Consider the following 19,343-nt stretch of genomic DNA (forward strand, 5'->3'; position numbering starts at 1 on the left):
GCTTAGGTTGTCATTGCACAGCTTTTCTTATTATATTTTCTACAACTATGGAAAGATATGGGTGTGTTGGACACAATTGGACACAACCCAATCATAAGTCCCGAGAGACACTGGGACCCGATTCTCGAATTCGTACGATTATAACTTTTTCGATTTACTAATTCGACTCGACTCAGGGTCATCATTCTGATTGGTGCACTTTTAAAAAAAACATCAGAACGTAGAATCAGAATGCAGTAGTACGATGACCCTGAGTCGAGTCAGCGAATCGAAAACACCATTAGAGCGAGACAAAATATACATGTTTCCTATTCTAACTTATTGCACTAGTTCAGCAGTAGAGCTAAAAAGACCATATGGTTCCAATTGGTTATTCTCCCACTACTTTCCGTTCCGTTTTTCCATTCCGCTTTACTGTTCCGCTATTTCGTTGTCCATGCGACAGCACTTTAATGCAAGTCGGCTACGCAGTTGTTACGAGATGAGGGGACAGAGCTATATGTGACGCTGTACGTAAAATGTTATTTCAATCATAGTGCGGTAAGTAAAATATTGAAAAAAATTGATATTAATTATGAACTAACGTAAAGTTATACGTACATATATTATGATTGTGCGATTCATCTAACCTAACCTGATCTACATCTCGTCGAAAATTAATAATCGTGTAATTCATTTATTCATAATAATAATCAAGTTATAAGATTACATATTTTTTCATAGCATTGTGTGAGTAGAGCATCTTGGCAGGTAAAACATGTCACGACATGTAAATTTACGTAAATTTATTTTTAAAAGTTGTAACTGAGATGTTTAACTTCGAATTTATAGACTTGACCGGTTTCATGTTCTGCGGAGAATGAGGATTACCCAAGTATGAATGATAAGGATGTCATATCTGATAAACTATGTGAAAATAAATCTATTAATACGCTTAAATCGTATGATACGACTTCCAAGACTAGTATGAAAATGTTTATTCTTCCACCTAATGTACTGCAAAACATTTCCGTCAATGGTAACATCTTGTGAATATTCATATATATATATATATATTTATGTGTGTAGATATATCTTTAATATTCTTTAAAGCATGAGATCTTAAAGCTTAATAATCCTAACTTCTGTTTTATTGTTGTCAGAAATACCAAGGAAATGTAACGAAGAAACATTAAGCAGTAATTGTCCTCATATTATTACTAATTATAAGTGTGAGGGCACATCTGATGACTTAAAAACACACGACTGTAATTGCACTCATAAAGGAACATTGCTTTCTACTTGGAACAATCCGAAAGTCTCTATTAGATTTGCGGGAAACGAATCTGACAAAGTAGAACGTAAAATAGATACAGAGTCAGATGATGCAGAAAGAGACAAAACAATTACAAAATCATGTGATGTAAACAAAGTACCTGTATCTTCAAGGTTAGTTACTATACACGATGCAAGATGTGAAACTAAATTAATGCCTAGAAAGCATCTTAATAGCAATATAAGTGATATTATCAGTACTGATATGAAAAAAGATGTAACATGTAAAACTGAAAAAACACATTTACATTATACATCAGAGATACCACCTGAAAAAAAGCAGTCATTATCTTCTCCAACTAAAGATGATAAAATGAAAGCATTGTTTACGGAGAGAAAGAATGTCGATGAAGAAGTTAATATGAGAAAAATTAAGGTTGTGAGAGCAAAGAGCAAAGTAACTACAACACCAGCTAAACCTATAGAGTCACTGCCTGCAGATAAAAATTCGATAAAGATTTGCAACGAAACAGAATTAACATTGGTCAAAGTTGAAAGTATTGCCGACCTGTCAATTCTCGGACAATCATCTGCGAATAGAATTCAGTCGGCATTAACGAATGTTAATTTAACGGAAACCTGCACGGTGGAAGATACGGTATACGACGAGCAGAAACATGACACGAGGCAAGAAATTCAATCTCAAGCATTCCACGATAACGCGCATTCAAGTTTAGGTACTTTTGTGTCAGAGACTACGAATACGGATTCACGAAAGATGGACGATGTAATACACGAAGATGCGTATCAAATGAACGAAACGGATGTGAAGGATGGCGAACAAAATCAGTTATCTATATCTGTGAAACCAGTCGCAAGGAAAAGAGGTAGACCCAGAAAGACGGTGAATAATAGTGCGAACGAAAATACATCAAAAAAGAAGCCGGAAGTCTATGGTACTCCTGATGAAAATATTTTGTTGAAATACTCTCTTAATTGGCTCCATTTCATCAATATATGCAATTCTCAGTTTAATTTAGTAGATTTCACACATGGTATATTTCAAACGTTTTTTTTTTTTATTACTTTTCAGAATTATATTTTAATTTTCATTATATTTCACAGCATTGAATTTCATGGTGAAAATTATAAAAATTTCCCTCAGGGACGTCGAAAGAAATTCCTGATACCACTATCGAAGTCATGGCTTGCGGTAAAAGACGCGCTAGTAAAATTGCGATTAATCAGGATGCAAGCGGTTCAAGCGACGGAAGCGAAATAACGGATATAGTTGAGACTGAGAAGCAAATTGGTCGAGGCAAAGGACGTCGCCGAGGTCAAAACCGAGGTCGTCATGGTCGGGGTCGAGGTCGCGGTAGAGGAACAGTGCAAGATTATTCAGATATGGAGTACATACCTAAAACTGCAGAGAAAAAATATGTTTCTCAATCGAAAGAAACAAAGAACGAATCGAATTTACATGATGCAGATGCGGCGGCAGCTGACATAGAAATCGGAAACATGGATGCTGCGAATATCGCGAAAGATGTAAGTTGCGATAGGTTTGAAAAATTCGTATTGTATGCGACAAGTAACTCGGGTGAAACTTTTGCCAACAGATGCAATTGGTAACGTGTGCTAAATGTGAGCAACAAGTACTGAAAAAACAATGGCATTCGCACAACTTATATCGACACAATAACATGGCCTGGCGACAAGATGAAGTAAAATTGGTATTAACCTAATTTTCAATAATACTACGAAATTTTTCATCGCGTGAAAAAATTTTGTACAATAAACACAAGTGTTTCTTTACAGGATTTTGAAAATGACATTAAATTGTTAAGGAGTGTACTATCGTTTGCTGTGAAGAAAAAGAAAAATTTGACTTGTGAAAAATGTGGATCCGCAAGACGAAGCGCCAGTGGTTTTATATCGCATATGCAATTTTGTGGAAAATCACAGGAAGTAAGTATAAGAAAAAAATCTATATATACATGTGTATTTTACTTTGATCTATTTTTGTCATAGGAGAAACAAGCCCTGATGATGACATGCCCCATTTGCCACGCTGTTATGATGCCTTCCTCAATGGAAATACATGAGCGTTATCATAGACAATTGGAACGAAATAAAAGTCAGGAAGTGCCGGCTGTACTGACGGAAAAAGTTAAACGGAAAGCGGCGGAGAAGTAAATTGAATTAAATATATTAAAATATAGAGATTGTGCACACACACTCATACACAAAAGTAACAAGTGTGCAATCCATCTCTCGTGTATAAGCGTACGATAAAGTGATATGTATCTCCCAATTACAGAGCAGTACCAAAGATACAAAAGTATGCCGAATCTATGAGGGAACAAAATCCATGCACGACAAGAAGAATCAAGCTTGATTCAACGACGCTTGTACGCTTTTAACTTTAGTTTTACATTCATTATTATACCTTTACATAAACACATCCAAGTATACAATACGCGCGTCAATGACCAATTTTGTTCTTTGGATAATTTAAAATATTTCGGACTATTAAGACGTTTTTTTACACATTTAGAAAAATGCGATACAAGAGCCGGAATTGAAGAAGAAAGTACCACCGGTTTGGAAAGGTCTATGGAAGAAAGAGTTGGCTTCTCGGGGTTCTGTATCCTGCAGACAAATAGGATGCACTTATATGTGTTCCTCCTACAAAAGTATCTGTGAACATTATTCTCAATGTAATTTTACTCCGCAAGAGGTACATTTCCTTACATTCCCTAATCGCAACTACATCTGAGATAAGACGAACATGTAAGCATAAATTAAATTATTTCTTTTCCATTTTAGAATTTTATGTGCAAAATTTGCAAGTTCTTGGCAGATACTAGAGACGAGATTGAGAATCACATAGCGAAATCTCATTCGAACGAAGAATACGTGAAATGTGACGATGATGACTTTAAGAGAGACGACGAGGTAATTTCATCAACTTCATCAGATGAAAGTATATCTGAATTCAACGACGAAATCGTACGAAAGATCCGTTCGTCCGCAAGGGTAACGCAAGTAAGCTCCGACAGTACAAGTAAGTCGAACAGACGTATCGTAACCGTTTTGAACGTTCGATCATGGAATCGCGTTAGTCGTTTTGAATGTCAGATATTTCAAGAAAGGCCTCTGAAATTTTAGGAACAAGCAATAAAGCCTCTTTTTTGAATAAAGAGCAAAAACCATATTCAATCGAATCTTACAAGGCAGCTTTATACTGGACTCTGACCTTGTAAGTACTCGCGCGCAAAATTATTTTCTTCTATTAAACAAGGGGAAAAACCCCCTTACTTATTTACGACTTTTATTTCATTGCTGCAACAGTGAGTCGAAAAATTTCGAGCTTGACTTATTCCAAGATTACATGCCGAATGCTTTCGCGTTATTGAAAAATGAAGATGCGGCAAAGTATCTCCCAGAGCTAATGAGTTCAATGGCCGTCAAATTTGTAAACGCCAATTCATGGAAAAATACGGACGATTCTGTCAGTGGTAACTGGAAGCGTATGAGCAGATTCGAGGGCAACATTTACGAAGGTACGTTTTGCTACGCTGCAAATATTTAGCAAGGTAAAGTGTCCGTTCTCTCGATGCGCTTAAAAATCAATACGTACGTATCGCTTCAGATGTGCCGACATTTTTCACCGGTGGTCCCATATGGGCGTCAGCCTGGCTACCTATTCCATTGCCGATGTATACCAAAAATCCTACGCAATATGTCGCGATCAGCACGCATCCCACTATGGAAAGCGAGTACGCAGTAGGAAAGAGTTATACGGAATCGAACGTCATACAAATATGGGATGTCGGACAATTGGATCACAAGTAAGACTCGAAGCTATTGGAAGAGCACGCTCTGAGATTGCGCGTGTCCCCACAACTAGTCGGAACTCTTTTTTAGTGAACCTGATTGGCTGAGGAGTCACATTTAAAGCATTTTTATTGAGCGATCTTTTCGTTTTACTTCATCGAATAATTTTTACTTTAAAAGTGTGTTCTTTCCAGAAATAACAGTACAAGTCGACCGCCTACTTTAGCGTACGCTATTGCGCACAATAGCGGTACAGTTTGGTGCTTGGAATGGTGTCCGTCCGGATGCTACCAGGATGTCGGTCTTTGTAATTATAAAACGGAAGAAAGAAAGGGGGAGCTCAGACGAATGGGATTGCTCGCGGCAGCATGTTCCGACGGATGTGTAAATATTTACTCGTTACCGTTTGCGGACGAATTGAAATTCGAAAGAACAGAACATCATTCGTGAGTCTTCGTTGCGATTTCATTGCGATCCTCGTTGCTTTCAGTAGCACGTTGTTTTGATTTTTCTCTCACATCAAGGTGGCCGATTTACAAGACCGATCCGATAGCAACGCTGATAATAAATCTTTCCAAATATGATAACAACAAGCAGAATTGGCAGTGTAGTAAGCTATCGTGGACAAAGGAACGCGGACACGAGTAACACATTTTTTTATCCATACATTTCTCGCCAAACCGCATTCTAGAAAAATAACGTTGATGTCTTTTTAGTATCATTGCGGCAGGCTACACGAACGGTTACATAGCATTGTGGGATCTCACCACTACTTCGCCTCTGTTGCTCAACGTGCGAAAAGATACGAGGTTTATAGACGCGTTCCAACATTTTTCCGCTCATCACAACGCAGTCAGCAGTGAGTACAATCATTTTCACATGAAGGAAAAGGCGAAAAAAATCGTTTGATTCTCTTTTGTCGCACGCGCTCAGTGGTAGCATTGGTTCCGTACCACGAGAAGCGATATCTAGCTTCCGCTAGTGTGGATAGATCGTATAAATTTTGGGACTTGGAAGAGACGAGCATGCCGCAAAACCATTTACAGAGGGGTATAATAGTGGACGGTGCGTGGATGACACATTGGCCTTGCTCGGTTATTAGTTCGGACGATGCACTCGGGTAAACTTTGTCATACGCGAGTCAGAACGATGACATTCGCGCGACGATAATAACTAATTATGTATTTTAGATTCAACTATACGCATTCCTATGTAATACCTCTGAGAGAACATGGATATAAATATTGTCCTATTTTGGCGACCAATGCACCAACTTACGTAAGCTTACTTACTCGCGTATTATGTTTAGATCTCTCTAATTGAGTAGTGAATGAGACTTCACGTTTCAGGCCATCACCGTTTCCGATTATGCTAACTGTATTGCGCATGGTACATTAGCTGGAGAAATATTAACCATCTTTCCTCATCAATTATTATATACGGAAAAACTTTTACCCAGGAAAAGGCAGGTAAAAGAGAAAAGAAACTTTCATTTCGTTGCATTCGCACATGTACGATCTTTTTAATTGGAAACTTTTCTTTTTTATAACAAAATCTCCCGTCTCCTTCCTTGACGCAGTTAAATTCTTTCGTCAAGACGATAGATTTTTTAAAAGAACAGCAAAACGTGTCTGGCAAAAACAATGAGAAAAAAAACGATAAAAAGACTTGCAAGGATTATCATTATATGCCGGCAAACTATCGTGAATGCGAAAACCGTTTCGGTATTATTTTTCACGATAATTTAATGGTAAGTGGTCGATTTTAATAACGATTTATAGGCATATAATTCGTTGTTTATCCGTTTTCTATCGTACAGGATTTGAGACAGAACGTCAGAATGGGTAAATCGCACGACACTTTGTACAATCATCAGTTGACATCCGTTCCTGTTGAACAACATCCATTCACATCTGTAAACAGGGTGAGTCACTGATGATTTCTTTTAAATTTTTCCCTAAAAACAGTGTAAAATATATTGTTCAAACAGTTTGAATTTTCTCGCTGCTTTTATTTTAGCAAAAGAGAGAGAGAGAGAGAGAGAGAGAGAGAGAGAGAGAGAGAGAGAAGAACTAAGGGAGATCTTTTTAGAAATTTTTCATATTATATAAATTCTCGCTCACACATACCTTTGTAATCAAATTAAAATTCTGCCAAAGTAAATTTTATCAAGTATTACCATTTGGCTTTGCGAAGCTTGGAAAAAACCTTTCTCTCTTTCTCTCTCCTAATCGCATAATCCGAGATGTATTCCTCGTTAAAAAAAATAACGAGTATAATCAGAAATAAAAAAATATTCGACAAGGCGAAATAAATCAATCTTTTAGATGTCTTGGAATCCAAACGCATGGAGCTATTTGTGGCTTATGGTGAGCTATCAGAACGGTTTAACAAGGCTATTGAATTTCAAATCCATGTCCATACGTGAAGTGGAGACTTTGCTGTCAACGCACGCAAAATCTTGGCTTGCTAAAGCAGCGAATCCATCGACTCAAGAAGTGTAAAATTTTATTCGTATAGAAACCGCTTTACGCAAATGAAATTTTGTATAACCTGTTTCTATTTGTTTTCATTAAGATGATACACTTAGATACTTAAATTAAATTGGTTTGCACCTCAGTTCACTCCTCCCTTATAGTAATAAATAAATATTCGTATCACAGAATTCATTCGAGTGAAATCTTTCTCCTCATTCGCAAAATCTAATCGTAACTCACGTCTTTGAGAAAATAATTTTCCGTGTCTGATTTTATTCGTAAATTCGAAGAAAAGTGTTGACGAAAGTCAAAGAGAATCAAGTGACGGGCAACTCTGAACAAGCCTATCGCCGGCCCTGAAACACACGTGTGACGTAGCGGCGAAGTGGAGAAGACTGGTTAGCTTGTTGGTAAAGCAAAAACGTCACGACGGAGGCGAGTCTGCGATCGCTATCACCGCGCGGCTTCCGGCCTCTCCGTTTTGTCCAGTACAGTCGTTTTTCACACATCATAACCGCGAGTATTCGTATCGAACCACAACAGCGGTAAGTGCGATCTGAAAGGATTATGTTTTCGTTCGCGAAGCGAATGAAAATTTTCAAGCCGTTTCGTCGGCTAGCGCTCGGAAATAACGTCGATTATCGAAATTTAAGAACTTTACGCACGCGATGCTTACCACATTATTTTTCTGATTTTGCTGAATAGAGATAGAAAGCGAGAGAATGGGTCTCAATCCCATGAAATGGAAAACGAGAACCGTCGTGTACGGTATCTTAGGGGCCTTACTTTTCTACGTGCTATTCGTTTACAAGAAGAAGCAACAAGTAATACACGAAGTCGTCGTAAACGATTCAAATCCCAAACATGTGTGGGAATTTGTGGCTGACTTTAGCAACATGAAAAAATTGAATCCCACGATGTAAGTAAGAATTATTTTCAAGTGGTGCCTTTTTTTGCGAAGTCCCCTTTCTTTTTAAAACGCTTCATCAATTCGTACTACCACAGAGAGGACTTCAGTGTGATCGCGGAAAGCGGCAATTACGATCACTGGAAATATACCGTGCAATACACAGAACATCTGAGCCATCTGCCGATGATCCGTAACGTAGCGCACGGGCAATACGCCGTAAAACCCGACGACGACGGCTACGTTATCAGTTCTAAACATCGGACTTGCTTCTTCCTCGATTTCGGATGCTGTAAGTAGACGCAACCTTTGATCGGCGTTGGCTCCACTGTTGACAGAATCTAGTATACGCATTATTATTTACGATTCTCCAATCCGATTCTTATTCGCATTTCAGTGGAGTCTATTTCGCAATTCAGATTCGATGTGGACGGTACGAGAGATACGAAATGTATCGAGACCGTGCAATACGAATGTCCGATCGCGTTCTCACCTCTGTGCCACAGAGAAGTCGTGTATCAGCGGAATGAAATAATGAAGAGGCTCAAAGCGGAATTCGCCAGTCGATCGAAGTGAATTACACGCGCGTCGTGTATTTAGCAATATCTTTCTCAATAAAAACATTTCGTTACACATATCGATTAACCGAAATCACTTTTGGCCCGTTCTTTACAGTTGAACCGGCTGCACATGGTTCGAAAAATATAAACACACACGTTGAAATGTATGAAGCGTATGTACAAGATTCTCATTCTTTCTTCAACTAGTGTATAATAGTTCGGTTATAAAAACTAAATTACCTGTGTCCTCTCCAGAAAGCAACTCCTGTAGCGGAATTATTCCCGATATAAATCATTCGTAACTATTCGATTCGCATACGATATAAAATCGCGAATATTGCAACGCGATTATCGATAACTTGATCGTCGATTTATACAAACTGGATAGATGGCAATCGATCAGAGGCTTGAATCAATCGTAACTATTCGTAATTTGCTGGTGATATCCAATAAACGTACTGCTTTTACGGAATAGCTGTACATCACTCACAAATATACGAATAGTTATGAATGAATCACAGAAATAACAGGTTTACGGAATTTCTAGATCCGTTCTTTCTGTAATTCCACAATCTCCGCTACGAGCCACTACTATACTTAACGAGAAACTGAGGTCGTGATATGATTAAACGATGGATGTATTTTCTATTTCTCAAGTAGTATGACTCAAGGGCTGGTCAGACTTATTTTCCATTATAATGAAACGTAAGCGAAATTCAATAGGCTGCAATTTTCGCGATAATGATGCTATATCGAGATCGTTCAAAAAGCATTTTGAAGTGCTTAAAGCAAGAACAATCGGACTGATGTAATAAAAATATTTTATTATTACGCTTTCTCTTCCTCTTGATAATAATTTTGCCTTTTATATGCAGCAAACCAACTGGGATTATTTTTGGAATTCGTCAGGTTTACGCATATTTAACATGCAAAAATGCGATATAATCTTATAAATATAATTCTAATTTTTCAGTCTTAATTTTCTTGTATTAAAGTGTGTGTAACTAATATATTACTTTGTGCCTACACCTTGTATATATGTGTAATGGATGTATGTAATTTGACAGCAGATCACCTACTGCGCATAATTGTCAATTCATAGGTTCGTTTCGTCATAATTTTTGTGTTTCGAAATATGAGAAACAAAAATTGTTGCAACCGTTCTGTAACCGAGTGTACATACTCACTTTTCAAACTTCTCGCAGCTGTTTACGGCGTAACGCGGTTATCGGTACTGTCCACTAGTATGACCAACGTACGAGTATAAAATTTCCGATAGAGAGGTAGAGTGACGAAAAAAAGACAGAGAGAGAGAGAGAAAGGAAAAGAGAAGGTGCTGTGGAAAAGTCAACAATTTGTCGAAAACATCGCAGATGCGAGAGCTCGCAACGTGCGCATAGAAAAGGAGAGAGAGGAAGCGAATCTTTTATATTTTTATTCTCGTTTAAATAGGATATACTGGTCGTTTGTTGCATTTAGCGGTATCCGCTTGTACGTTTGTATCTCAGCAACTGAAAACATGTCCAATAAATTCGAAACGTAAGTGAAAGCTTGGTCGTTCTTCTTTATTTCATCGTGCGTGTCCCCATGGACGGTGTTTCGAGGTTAAACAGTGTTTTGGATACACATTAAAATCATTCGTCAGTCAGATAAATGTTTGCAACATCGCTTGACACAGTCGTTTGGCAATCTTAATTCGCAGCGGTCTAGACAATCTTGACTCGACGATATAAGAAGCGACGGATTCGGACGAGATTCTTTGAAAATTTATTTAACGCTCGCATGTTCGACATGTAATTCGACGGTACCCCTTGATTGCGGATAACGGACAACGTCGATGTTGCGACGGCGGTCTAGATAATTGCAACGTTAACGATATCGTTAATGCGTTTGAAACATATGGCAAGGTTAATGTATTGCTCTCAAATGCATTATGAGCGCTTTGCTCCGTTCTGTTTTTATATAACAAATGTCCTGGGAATAAATACCATCACACCTGACTTATCTCATAAATTGACAGCGCTTACAGATTGAAGGCTACCGAGGACAGCGGAGACGAGGAGTCCCAATCAAAGGATAATCAAAAAGTCGACAAGGGTCCACTAGTAAGTGACATAATCTATATGCAAAGATTTCGTAGGATATTTGATATATGATGACATATGATTAACAAGTAATTCTGTTTACAGCCTCCGATAGAAATAAGTCCAAACGAACATAAATTACAGTATGCTTATGCACTCTGGTATAGTCGACGTAGTCCTGGCAAACAAACTAGCATACAAAGTTACGACCAAAATTTAAAGTTGATTGGTAGATTTGCCAGTGTGGAGCAGTTTTGGGGTCTTTATAGTCATTTATTACGACCTTCAGAATTAACTACACATACAGACTTTCATCTTTTTAAAGTTGGCATAAAGCCTATGTGGGAGGTTAGTGTTATTTGATTCCTTCCTTCATATAATATGTACAAAAATTTTAGTGTTTGCGTTATTTTTTAGGATGAAGCCAATCAAAAAGGTGGTAAATGGATAGTAAGATTACGAAAAGGTTTAGTATCTAGATGTTGGGAGAATCTTATATTGGCGATGTTAGGAGAACAATTTATGGTAGGGGAAGAAATATGCGGAGCTGTTGTATCTATAAGGTTTCAGGTAAATCAGCTTCATCTTTATATTTTTAAAGATAATATACTACGTGGGGGAGTGATATTCTCCCTCTCTCTCTCTCTCTCTGTATATATATGTACAGTACAGTTTATGTCAGAGATATAATAAATTGAGAGTCACTTTTCTATTTGCATGCAGGAAGACATAATATGTGTATGGAATAAGACAGCGTCGGATGTAGCGACAACAGCGCGGATTAGAGATACGTTAAGAAGAGTATTACATCTTCCAACTAGTGCCTCTATGGAGTACAAAACCCACAATGAGAGCTTGAAGAATGTACATCGGCTCTAAATTTGTATGATTTTCGAGCACGAAATGTTACGAGTCTTCGGACAAACTCACAGGTAAAGTAAAAATTTGGATATCATGTCTTCAACATATTTTTAATCCGACGTTCTTTCGTTGCATCTACATTTGTTGTGTGATTTATCTTTGTAAATATAGCTCTGATTCGTATCTCCCGGAAGATCGCACATCTGTTTGACAGGATATAAATAAGACGCTGAAAAATCAGAAACATCCATTTGACGGTACACTTTATTCACAAGTGTCTGTATTGTAACTTATGTAAATAATAGATACACTCATTGGTAATAAATAAATGCTCTTATTTCCAAACTGTGCAATATCGAAATAGCTTATTCTTACGATTATTTTTACACACTTTTTATCTCTATCTAATTTCGTGAAAATAAATCTTGAAATAATTTCCTCTCTCACCCCAATTTATTCTTCTACATTAATCGCAAAACAGTATCCGTAAAATAAATTCATCGAATTTCAACCATTAATATTTGAACTTTACTTTCTCATGATCTAGTTTCTCGTTATAGGTGTTATATATATATTATATCTTAATCTCTTCCAATGATAGAATAAAACAACAGGGAAAATGTACTCTGTATTGCAAACATATTTAATACTTAAAACTCAAGCCAACTTTATACATAGGAAGACCAGCTGTACATGAGATCATGTCACACGATGACTATTGCGAATGAAAAACTGTATCACAATAACTCTATATACAACATCAAGATTTTCGTAAGAGTTAGCGCGAGGTGTGCGGATATGAATATTTTTATGTTATATCGTATTTTATATTATGTTACATGTGTATCTTTCATTACGTTATAAACAATTTATTTTCTTGTATAAAGCGTTTTTTTCGATACATGTGAACACGCGCGCGCGCGCACACACACACACACACACACACACACACACACACACACACACACACATACACACACACACACACACACACACACACCTTTCTCTCCTTCCATCAAACACGCACATGCACGTATATAAACGCGAGCACGCGGTAATAACATCACGTTAATTTTCCCAGAAGAGAAGGCCTGGAAATATATATATAGCTCACGAGCCAGAATCGTACACCGTACTGGCTTTCGTGATGCCTCTCCCCACACAAAATAAGACTTTTTCTGTACAGCAAATAAATATCAATATCTCAGACGATATAATATTGAAATACTATCGTCTATAGACTAGAGTTGGGTATATTCCGTAAGAGGCCCAATATAAACAAGTCTCATATCAATTGTGCTTTTATCCCACGATAATCTATCTTGCGTGTACAAAGTTGTCCTTTATATGTACAAAAAGCTGAGAATTATATCTTTGAAATGATAATTACCACCATACCTGTAGCAAAATAAAATGATCTTACTTGTTACAATTCATCAAGTATAAATTGTATGCTTACCTAGTACAAACGAGAATATTAGTTTAAAATTCATAGAGAGATGGAGATAATCAGGCACTCTATTATTCTGTTCCCCTTCTGTAGGTAAAAGCAGTCCGGCTATGCATATAATTCCCGCGACGAGCGCTACATAATTTGTACCCCCTAAAACATGACATAACGTACAACCTATAATGAAAAAAGTCTCGAAACCGACGGTATGGAAATGTGTACGATGTATTTATGTCGGTATTAAGGATCTCTCCTTCGAAATAGCTTCCCCCTATTCACATTTATCGATATACCGATTTCAGCATTTCCCTAGGTCCTTGAAGTAGTCATGTTGAATTCCGAATTTCAAGAATCTTTAGGAATGCTAGAAGTGATGTATCGTATGATATAACAGAAAGTCGTTCGAAGGAGATACTTGGCATCAACATATAAATACACATTGATACATCGTCGATCTCGAAATTTCCCGCTCATAAATTACACTTTATAGCTGCAGCGAGATGCTTGAATTTTTAAGCGCATCCATTTGCACGTTTTATAAAAGTTCATACAGAAATGAAGGCATTTTGCCTGAATCGCTTGATGAAAAATCATGCCCTCGAAATGCATATACTTTCATATATACTTGCTGCATTAATGCGAAAAGTAAAATGTAGTCGTACAGGAAACCATTTCTACTCTGATTTCTGTTTCTACACGATACAGACCTCGTATACCTAAAGACTCTCAGGCTTGGTTTAAAGTAATTCTTGTAACTGCCGTGTACTCACTGTCCACCGCTCTATTTTGGCTTATAAGCGCATAAGATTGTTGTTGCCTGGTTGTTTCATTAATCGGCAGTTGATGAAACATATCTGGATCTGGTGTTGACCTCCCGACAGTATCGCTTGTCCCCGAAAGTAGCTTAGCTTCGACATCTCGTTTACCAATTGCCTGACACAATATACTTTTAAATATTTCAATTTTTCATGACTCTCTTTGGTGATTTAATACTTTTCAGCTGTGCATTTTGATTATCACCTGCTTAGTAGGATGTTCTTGCATATGTATTCTGAACTTATCAATTACATTGCAATTACTTATTAACGGCGCTGTATGTCTGATAACAATATCAACACAGCATCGAGCTTTTATTGTGCCTTCTGGATCGACAACCTTGTATTTGTTTGGTGCAGTGCATAAAACTAAGATATTAGGATTAAACAGATATACATAAAGAAATTCAAGATCTGCGTCGAAAAAAAAAAAGGATGGATACCTTTGAATTTTACTGGGAAATCATATGGGTTATACAAAGTTAGCACTTGTTTGTGGGTAGTCTGGTTGTCTAAGAAGAATGTAATGCTTTGTGGAAACACAAAGACTGGTAACTTCCGAGGCGTGGCTACTAATGGTTGCATTGTGCTTGTTCCTTAGTCTTAGATTGTCCATGCACCTGCAAAATTTAATAACATTTGACTATGTCATACATACATATATATACACATGTTGCACACGTACTTTTGCTACGATTGATTTCGTAAATTCGCGTACATTTCCTCGCGTACTATAGATTCGTGCATCGCGTGAAGCGCGTTTTCTGAATTAACTGAAACGAGGTTATTGAGGACTATAATCTAATACGCATGAAGTTAAATAAGAAATGTACACGGCACAAAAGGTGAGATTGCGCGCGGACATAAGTATGATGTACGCACCTTGAGATTTATGTGCTTGCAAATGACTGAAGACGGTAACAATGAGTGAAAAGTTAACTGTCAGAATCCACTGAAAAAGAAAAAAAAATATCAATGAATGCTGATTGTCACGCTAGGTAAAAGCACGAACACAATGAAACTTGACGATTCACAGTAAATAAAAACAAGTCAATCGACCTTAGCGCCGAGGCAGCAGCGGATGAGTGAGAGAATATTTACAAACAATTAAGACTCATCCGATGCGTCGCTATAAGCAAAATACACACTAGGCGTCATGTACACTCGGCGTTGTGTATGCCTTTATATGTGAAGTTGGGCACTTCCGAGTCGAAGACATCGAACATTTTCGAAAAAGCGGAAGGTTGATCAGCCACTGCGTGAGTCACGTGTTATTCCCCCATATTCCCCGCGTATTGTTCATAACGGGAGCCATTCGTTGGTGTGTTCCGATATTCCCTGCCCGTAATGCCCCTATCATACAATTGGATGGCTTTCCACCAAATGCGTTCGGATACACTGAGTTTGTTCAGGGACTCGATTTATTCGTAACTAGTATAAGGGAGAATTGACGAAGCAGTAGAAACTGTCGACTACCAGCGCGATTGGCTGCTGTTAAAAATTCTCCCTAGATCTCAGATTTCCCATCATTGTTTCGGCAGTAAACATTGGTACACTTGTATATCTCATAACCTACGCGACACATAAATGGCCGGGTTATGACTTTTTACCGCGATGCATCATGCAATTTACTTGTACGCATAATAATCAGCGAGTATTCCTGACGTGACAACAAAAGAAAAAGGCAGAACGAATGAAGTCTAACGCATATTCACTGGCGCGTCGTATTATACAGTGCAAGCACGTGCTTACGTTGGTACCATCCCGCGCTAAAGATTGTAATTTTCAGCGAAACTTCGCATCTTATTACAAAAATATGCCGCGCTCTAATTCGCGCATTTACGACATACAAAAGTTGAGGCAGAAAATGAAAGGGAAATCTATAAAATATACTTCCAGTGCAAACGTGTCATTACAGGTTAGTATTGCATCATACCACGGTGTATCAGAGCGACCTGACTATCGCGTGCTGAAATGTATCAGGAAATATATATACACACGCATGCATTTTTCTCTTTTCTACATTAAGCAATATTGCTCTTAGATTCTGGGCAGCGGGGCTTATGGTGCACCAAGATGCGTTTATCTATCAGCAGGTCATATCAGCTACCTCTTCAATTGCGGAGAGGGAACGCAAAAGCTGGCGCATGAACACAAATACAGGCTGGTGAAGTTGGAACATGTGTTCATAACATCTGCTAATTGGGAAAACTTGGGCGGCATGCCAGGAATGTTGCTTACGATACAAGAAGCCGGAGTACCAGAAATCAACATACACGGTCCCAAAGGTACCGTAGAGATTTTCGACGCGATCAAGAGATTCGTATACCTGCACGATTTAAAAGTTCGCGAAGCTACATGCGACGAGTCGCAATCATATACAGATCAGGTGATGTCTGTTTCGTACATTCCCATTGCAAAGTCGACTGTGCAAGATGCAGAGTCTGTCGATTTAGGGGAAGCAGAAATGGTCGACAATATCAATTACTACGATTATCTGTCCAAGTCGAGTACTGAAAAGATATTCAAAAGTATGAAAGAGAAGAAGAACAAGTCTCAGACGATTGGACAGAATTCATGTAGGAAATTGATATCACAGGCGATGTCTTATATTTGTAAATTACATCCTCGGCAAGGCAAACTGTTATTGGAGAAATGCGTGGAAAAAGGTGTGAAACCTGGTCCTGTACTAGGTCAGCTCAAAGCTGGCGAGGATGTTACTTTGCCGGACGGCACCGTCATTTTGAGTAAGGATGTCTGTTCTCCGCCGATACCGGGTCCCATTTTCTTAGGTATGCTGACAGACAGTGTGGTCGGGTTGTTCTGGTTTACTTGAAATTTGATTTTTCAGTTGTGGAATGTCCATCGGAGGATTATTTAGAATCTTTTATAAGCCACCCCGCTTTTGCACGGCACCAAACGTCGGAAGAAGACAACGTGCCGCATTGCGTCGTTCACTTTACTCCTCAGCAGGTGATGGATGATCCTCGTTACGTGAACTGGATGGAAAAGTTTAGCTCCTACACGCGCCATATAATCGTAAATGAAGAGAACAAGTGTATGGGTACCGAGTCATCTCACAAACGTCAGCATCAACTTCACATGTTACATCCCGAGATATTTCCCTTTTTGAACGCAGACTCCTTTCAGAAGAAAACACGGGTTAGCCGCGTCGTTTGTATGTTGTTAATAGACTGTGATCGGCATTACAAGATCTTTCTTTCTCATAGGCGGGAGATCCGTGCATCGTGCATCGTTCTAGAACGAATCACACTGTCCATCTGCTGCCGGAATTAAAATTCGATACGGAGAACGAGGTATCGTTGCATCCGAAGGAATATGTAAACGAGATATTTGAGGTCAATGGCTTTTTAGACGCGTTGGCGGAGCTACAAACTAATATTAACGCTCAAACAAAAGCATTGTCCATCGTAAACGATTATCCGAAGATCCTTGTTCTGGGCACTGGCTCCAGCATACCGAATAAGGTCCGAAACACGAGCGGCATAATCTTACAAATAGACGAGAACCATAGTATATTGTTGGATTGCAGTGAGGGTACATTCGGGCAGATTGCGAAATTTTCCGGAAGATCCGAGGTGGACGATATCATGCGGTCAATTAAGGTACGGGAATCGTGTCTCCTTTTTTCATAACCGATGAGCTAATAGGACGAAGTTTCCACGGTGAATTTGATCGGGCTTTTCTAATACAACTCGTCAGAGTATACGAAAAGAGTTCAATATACAGAGGACTGTGACAGCCAGAAAAAAGCTATTTTTGTGCATTTTTTCGCGAAAGATAATAAATAGCAAGAATTTTTGTATTCATCATATATTCGAAGTATATGTCGTGAACAAATAATATCTGTGTCTGAAATGGAATATTCCTCCCGAAATGAAATGATCAAGTTCTGCGTTTACTTGATTTACTACTACGATCGAATTGAATTTCCAGGCGATCTACGTGTCACATCTGCACGCGGATCATCATATCGGATTAATTGGTTTGATGAAACAACGAAGAAAAGTTACGCAAGATCCCTTGTACCTGCTCGCACCGGCGCATATAGTCGCATGGTTGCAGATGTATCACAAACGTTTCGAGCCCATTTTGCATCAAATAACACTGATATCGAACAACGAGTTCTTTATGGACGTACATAGACTGGCGGATCGGAAGTATAACAATATGTACAAGACTTTGAATGTGCGAGCCGTGAGGACGGTATACGTTAAACATTGTCCTTACTCTTACGGTGTTTCGATAGAGCTCAACAACGGCAAGAAAATAGTTTACAGGTGTGTGAATATAATAATCCATCACCGTGCGATTTCCTTGACACGCGAATGCACGCTCTTTCCGTAATTTCAAGCCATTTAAATATGATATTTAGCAGCTTTGATTATGTTATATTTTCAGCGGTGACACTATGCCCTGCGAGAATCTCGTGAAACTTGGACAAGACTGCGATCTACTGATTCACGAGGCGACGTTGGAGGACGATCTTGCAAAAGAAGCAAAGTTAAAGTTTCATTCGACGGTGTCGCAAGCTATACAAGCGGGCGAAAATATGAGATCCAAGTTTACGCTATTGACGCATTTCAGCCAACGCTACGCGGCCATACCTCATTTACCAGAAAACGAGAATGACACTAGACTACGTAATGTCGGTATCGCGTACGATTATATGCATGTCAGTCTATCACAATTGCCGCTTTTGCCTTTCCTGTACCCGGCATTGAAAATCATGTTTTCCAAGCATTATGTGGAATTGGAAGAACGTGCCGCTAAGCGGCAACGGTTGATGAATTAGTAATGCTTGAATGCCTATCTTGAGTATCATTCTATATATAATAAAGAACTACGTTACGACGAGTGTATCGATCGAACTTTTCGTTTGCCTTGTTGTCGGTCGTGTTAATTCAATCATGTATCATTCTCGGCTGAGCGTTAGTCGTCTTGATCTTTTCAGCTGCGTTATAACTATAAAATATTATATTTTTATGCGCAAAGAAATGAATATTATGCGTTTGTGTCGCTTCTACACCCGGTTCCGTGCTTTAAATCTAAAACAACTCGAGGATAGTATTAC

General features: G+C 38.5%; 5 protein-coding genes across 10 annotated transcripts; 4 read left to right on the forward strand and 1 right to left on the reverse strand.

The window, feature by feature from the left end:
* Positions 1-406: 406 nt before the first annotated feature.
* On the forward strand, positions 407-7,759 carry LOC106742201. 3 transcript variants are annotated; one of them, XM_014614931.1, is made up of 23 exons: positions 407-540; positions 724-750; positions 832-1,018; positions 1,143-2,210; positions 2,420-2,802; positions 2,874-2,987; positions 3,073-3,222; positions 3,286-3,446; positions 3,575-3,665; positions 3,812-3,994; positions 4,084-4,321; positions 4,426-4,516; positions 4,609-4,820; positions 4,910-5,108; positions 5,289-5,540; positions 5,619-5,738; positions 5,811-5,953; positions 6,028-6,214; positions 6,285-6,372; positions 6,444-6,563; positions 6,674-6,844; positions 6,914-7,018; positions 7,422-7,759. In XM_014614931.1, the coding sequence occupies exons 3-23, from the start codon at positions 877-879 to the stop codon at positions 7,596-7,598; spliced, it is 4,395 nt and encodes a 1,464-aa protein (XP_014470417.1). In that variant the 5' UTR covers positions 407-540; positions 724-750; positions 832-876; the 3' UTR covers positions 7,599-7,759. The 3 variants fall into 3 exon arrangements, with proteins under 3 accessions (XP_014470417.1, XP_014470416.1, XP_014470419.1); XM_014614930.1 differs by lacking the exon at positions 724-750; XM_014614933.1 differs by lacking the exons at positions 407-540; positions 724-750; positions 832-1,018 and having other exon boundaries at positions 1,412-1,428; positions 1,575-2,210.
* Positions 7,760-7,843: 84 nt separating this feature from the next.
* LOC106742203 lies at positions 7,844-9,113 on the forward strand. Its single transcript, XM_014614935.1, has 4 exons — positions 7,844-8,116; positions 8,277-8,490; positions 8,577-8,770; positions 8,876-9,113. Exons 2-4 carry the CDS (start codon positions 8,294-8,296, stop codon positions 9,052-9,054), a joined length of 570 nt encoding a protein of 189 aa, XP_014470421.1. The 5' UTR covers positions 7,844-8,116; positions 8,277-8,293; the 3' UTR covers positions 9,055-9,113.
* Positions 9,114-9,994: 881 nt separating this feature from the next.
* LOC106742202 (eukaryotic translation initiation factor 4E type 2) lies at positions 9,995-12,854 on the forward strand. The gene is made up of 6 exons (XM_014614934.1): positions 9,995-10,577; positions 11,059-11,143; positions 11,228-11,470; positions 11,540-11,692; positions 11,846-12,054; positions 12,155-12,854. Exons 1-5 carry the CDS (start codon positions 10,558-10,560, stop codon positions 11,999-12,001), a joined length of 657 nt encoding a protein of 218 aa, XP_014470420.1. The 5' UTR covers positions 9,995-10,557; the 3' UTR covers positions 12,002-12,054; positions 12,155-12,854.
* A 66-nt stretch (positions 12,855-12,920) lies between these two features.
* LOC106742132 (motile sperm domain-containing protein 1-like) lies at positions 12,921-15,517 on the reverse strand. 4 transcript variants are annotated; one of them, XM_014614797.1, is made up of 7 exons: positions 15,397-15,517; positions 15,131-15,200; positions 14,692-14,868; positions 14,454-14,617; positions 14,204-14,366; positions 13,443-13,586; positions 12,921-13,381 (listed from the first exon to the last, which is right to left on the reverse strand). In XM_014614797.1, exons 3-7 carry the CDS (start codon positions 14,831-14,833, stop codon positions 13,350-13,352), a joined length of 645 nt encoding a protein of 214 aa, XP_014470283.1. In that variant the 5' UTR covers positions 14,834-14,868; positions 15,131-15,200; positions 15,397-15,517; the 3' UTR covers positions 12,921-13,349. The 4 variants fall into 4 exon arrangements, with proteins under 4 accessions (XP_014470283.1, XP_014470282.1, XP_014470284.1 ...); XM_014614796.1 differs by lacking the exon at positions 15,397-15,517 and adding an exon at positions 15,308-15,394; XM_014614798.1 differs by lacking the exon at positions 15,397-15,517 and adding an exon at positions 15,283-15,353.
* Positions 15,518-15,799: 282 nt separating this feature from the next.
* On the forward strand, positions 15,800-19,140 carry LOC106742125 (ribonuclease Z, mitochondrial). The gene is made up of 6 exons (XM_014614783.1): positions 15,800-16,166; positions 16,293-17,040; positions 17,100-17,410; positions 17,479-17,874; positions 18,206-18,549; positions 18,671-19,140. Exons 1-6 carry the CDS (start codon positions 15,942-15,944, stop codon positions 19,062-19,064), a joined length of 2,418 nt encoding a protein of 805 aa, XP_014470269.1. The 5' UTR covers positions 15,800-15,941; the 3' UTR covers positions 19,065-19,140.
* The last annotated feature ends 203 nt before the right edge of the window (positions 19,141-19,343 follow it).

The sequence above is a fragment of the Dinoponera quadriceps genome, unplaced genomic scaffold, assembly GCF_001313825.1.
Source record: "Dinoponera quadriceps isolate SergipeBrazil2010 unplaced genomic scaffold, ASM131382v1 scaffold676, whole genome shotgun sequence".
NCBI classification, from domain to species: Eukaryota; Metazoa; Arthropoda; class Insecta; order Hymenoptera; family Formicidae; genus Dinoponera; species Dinoponera quadriceps.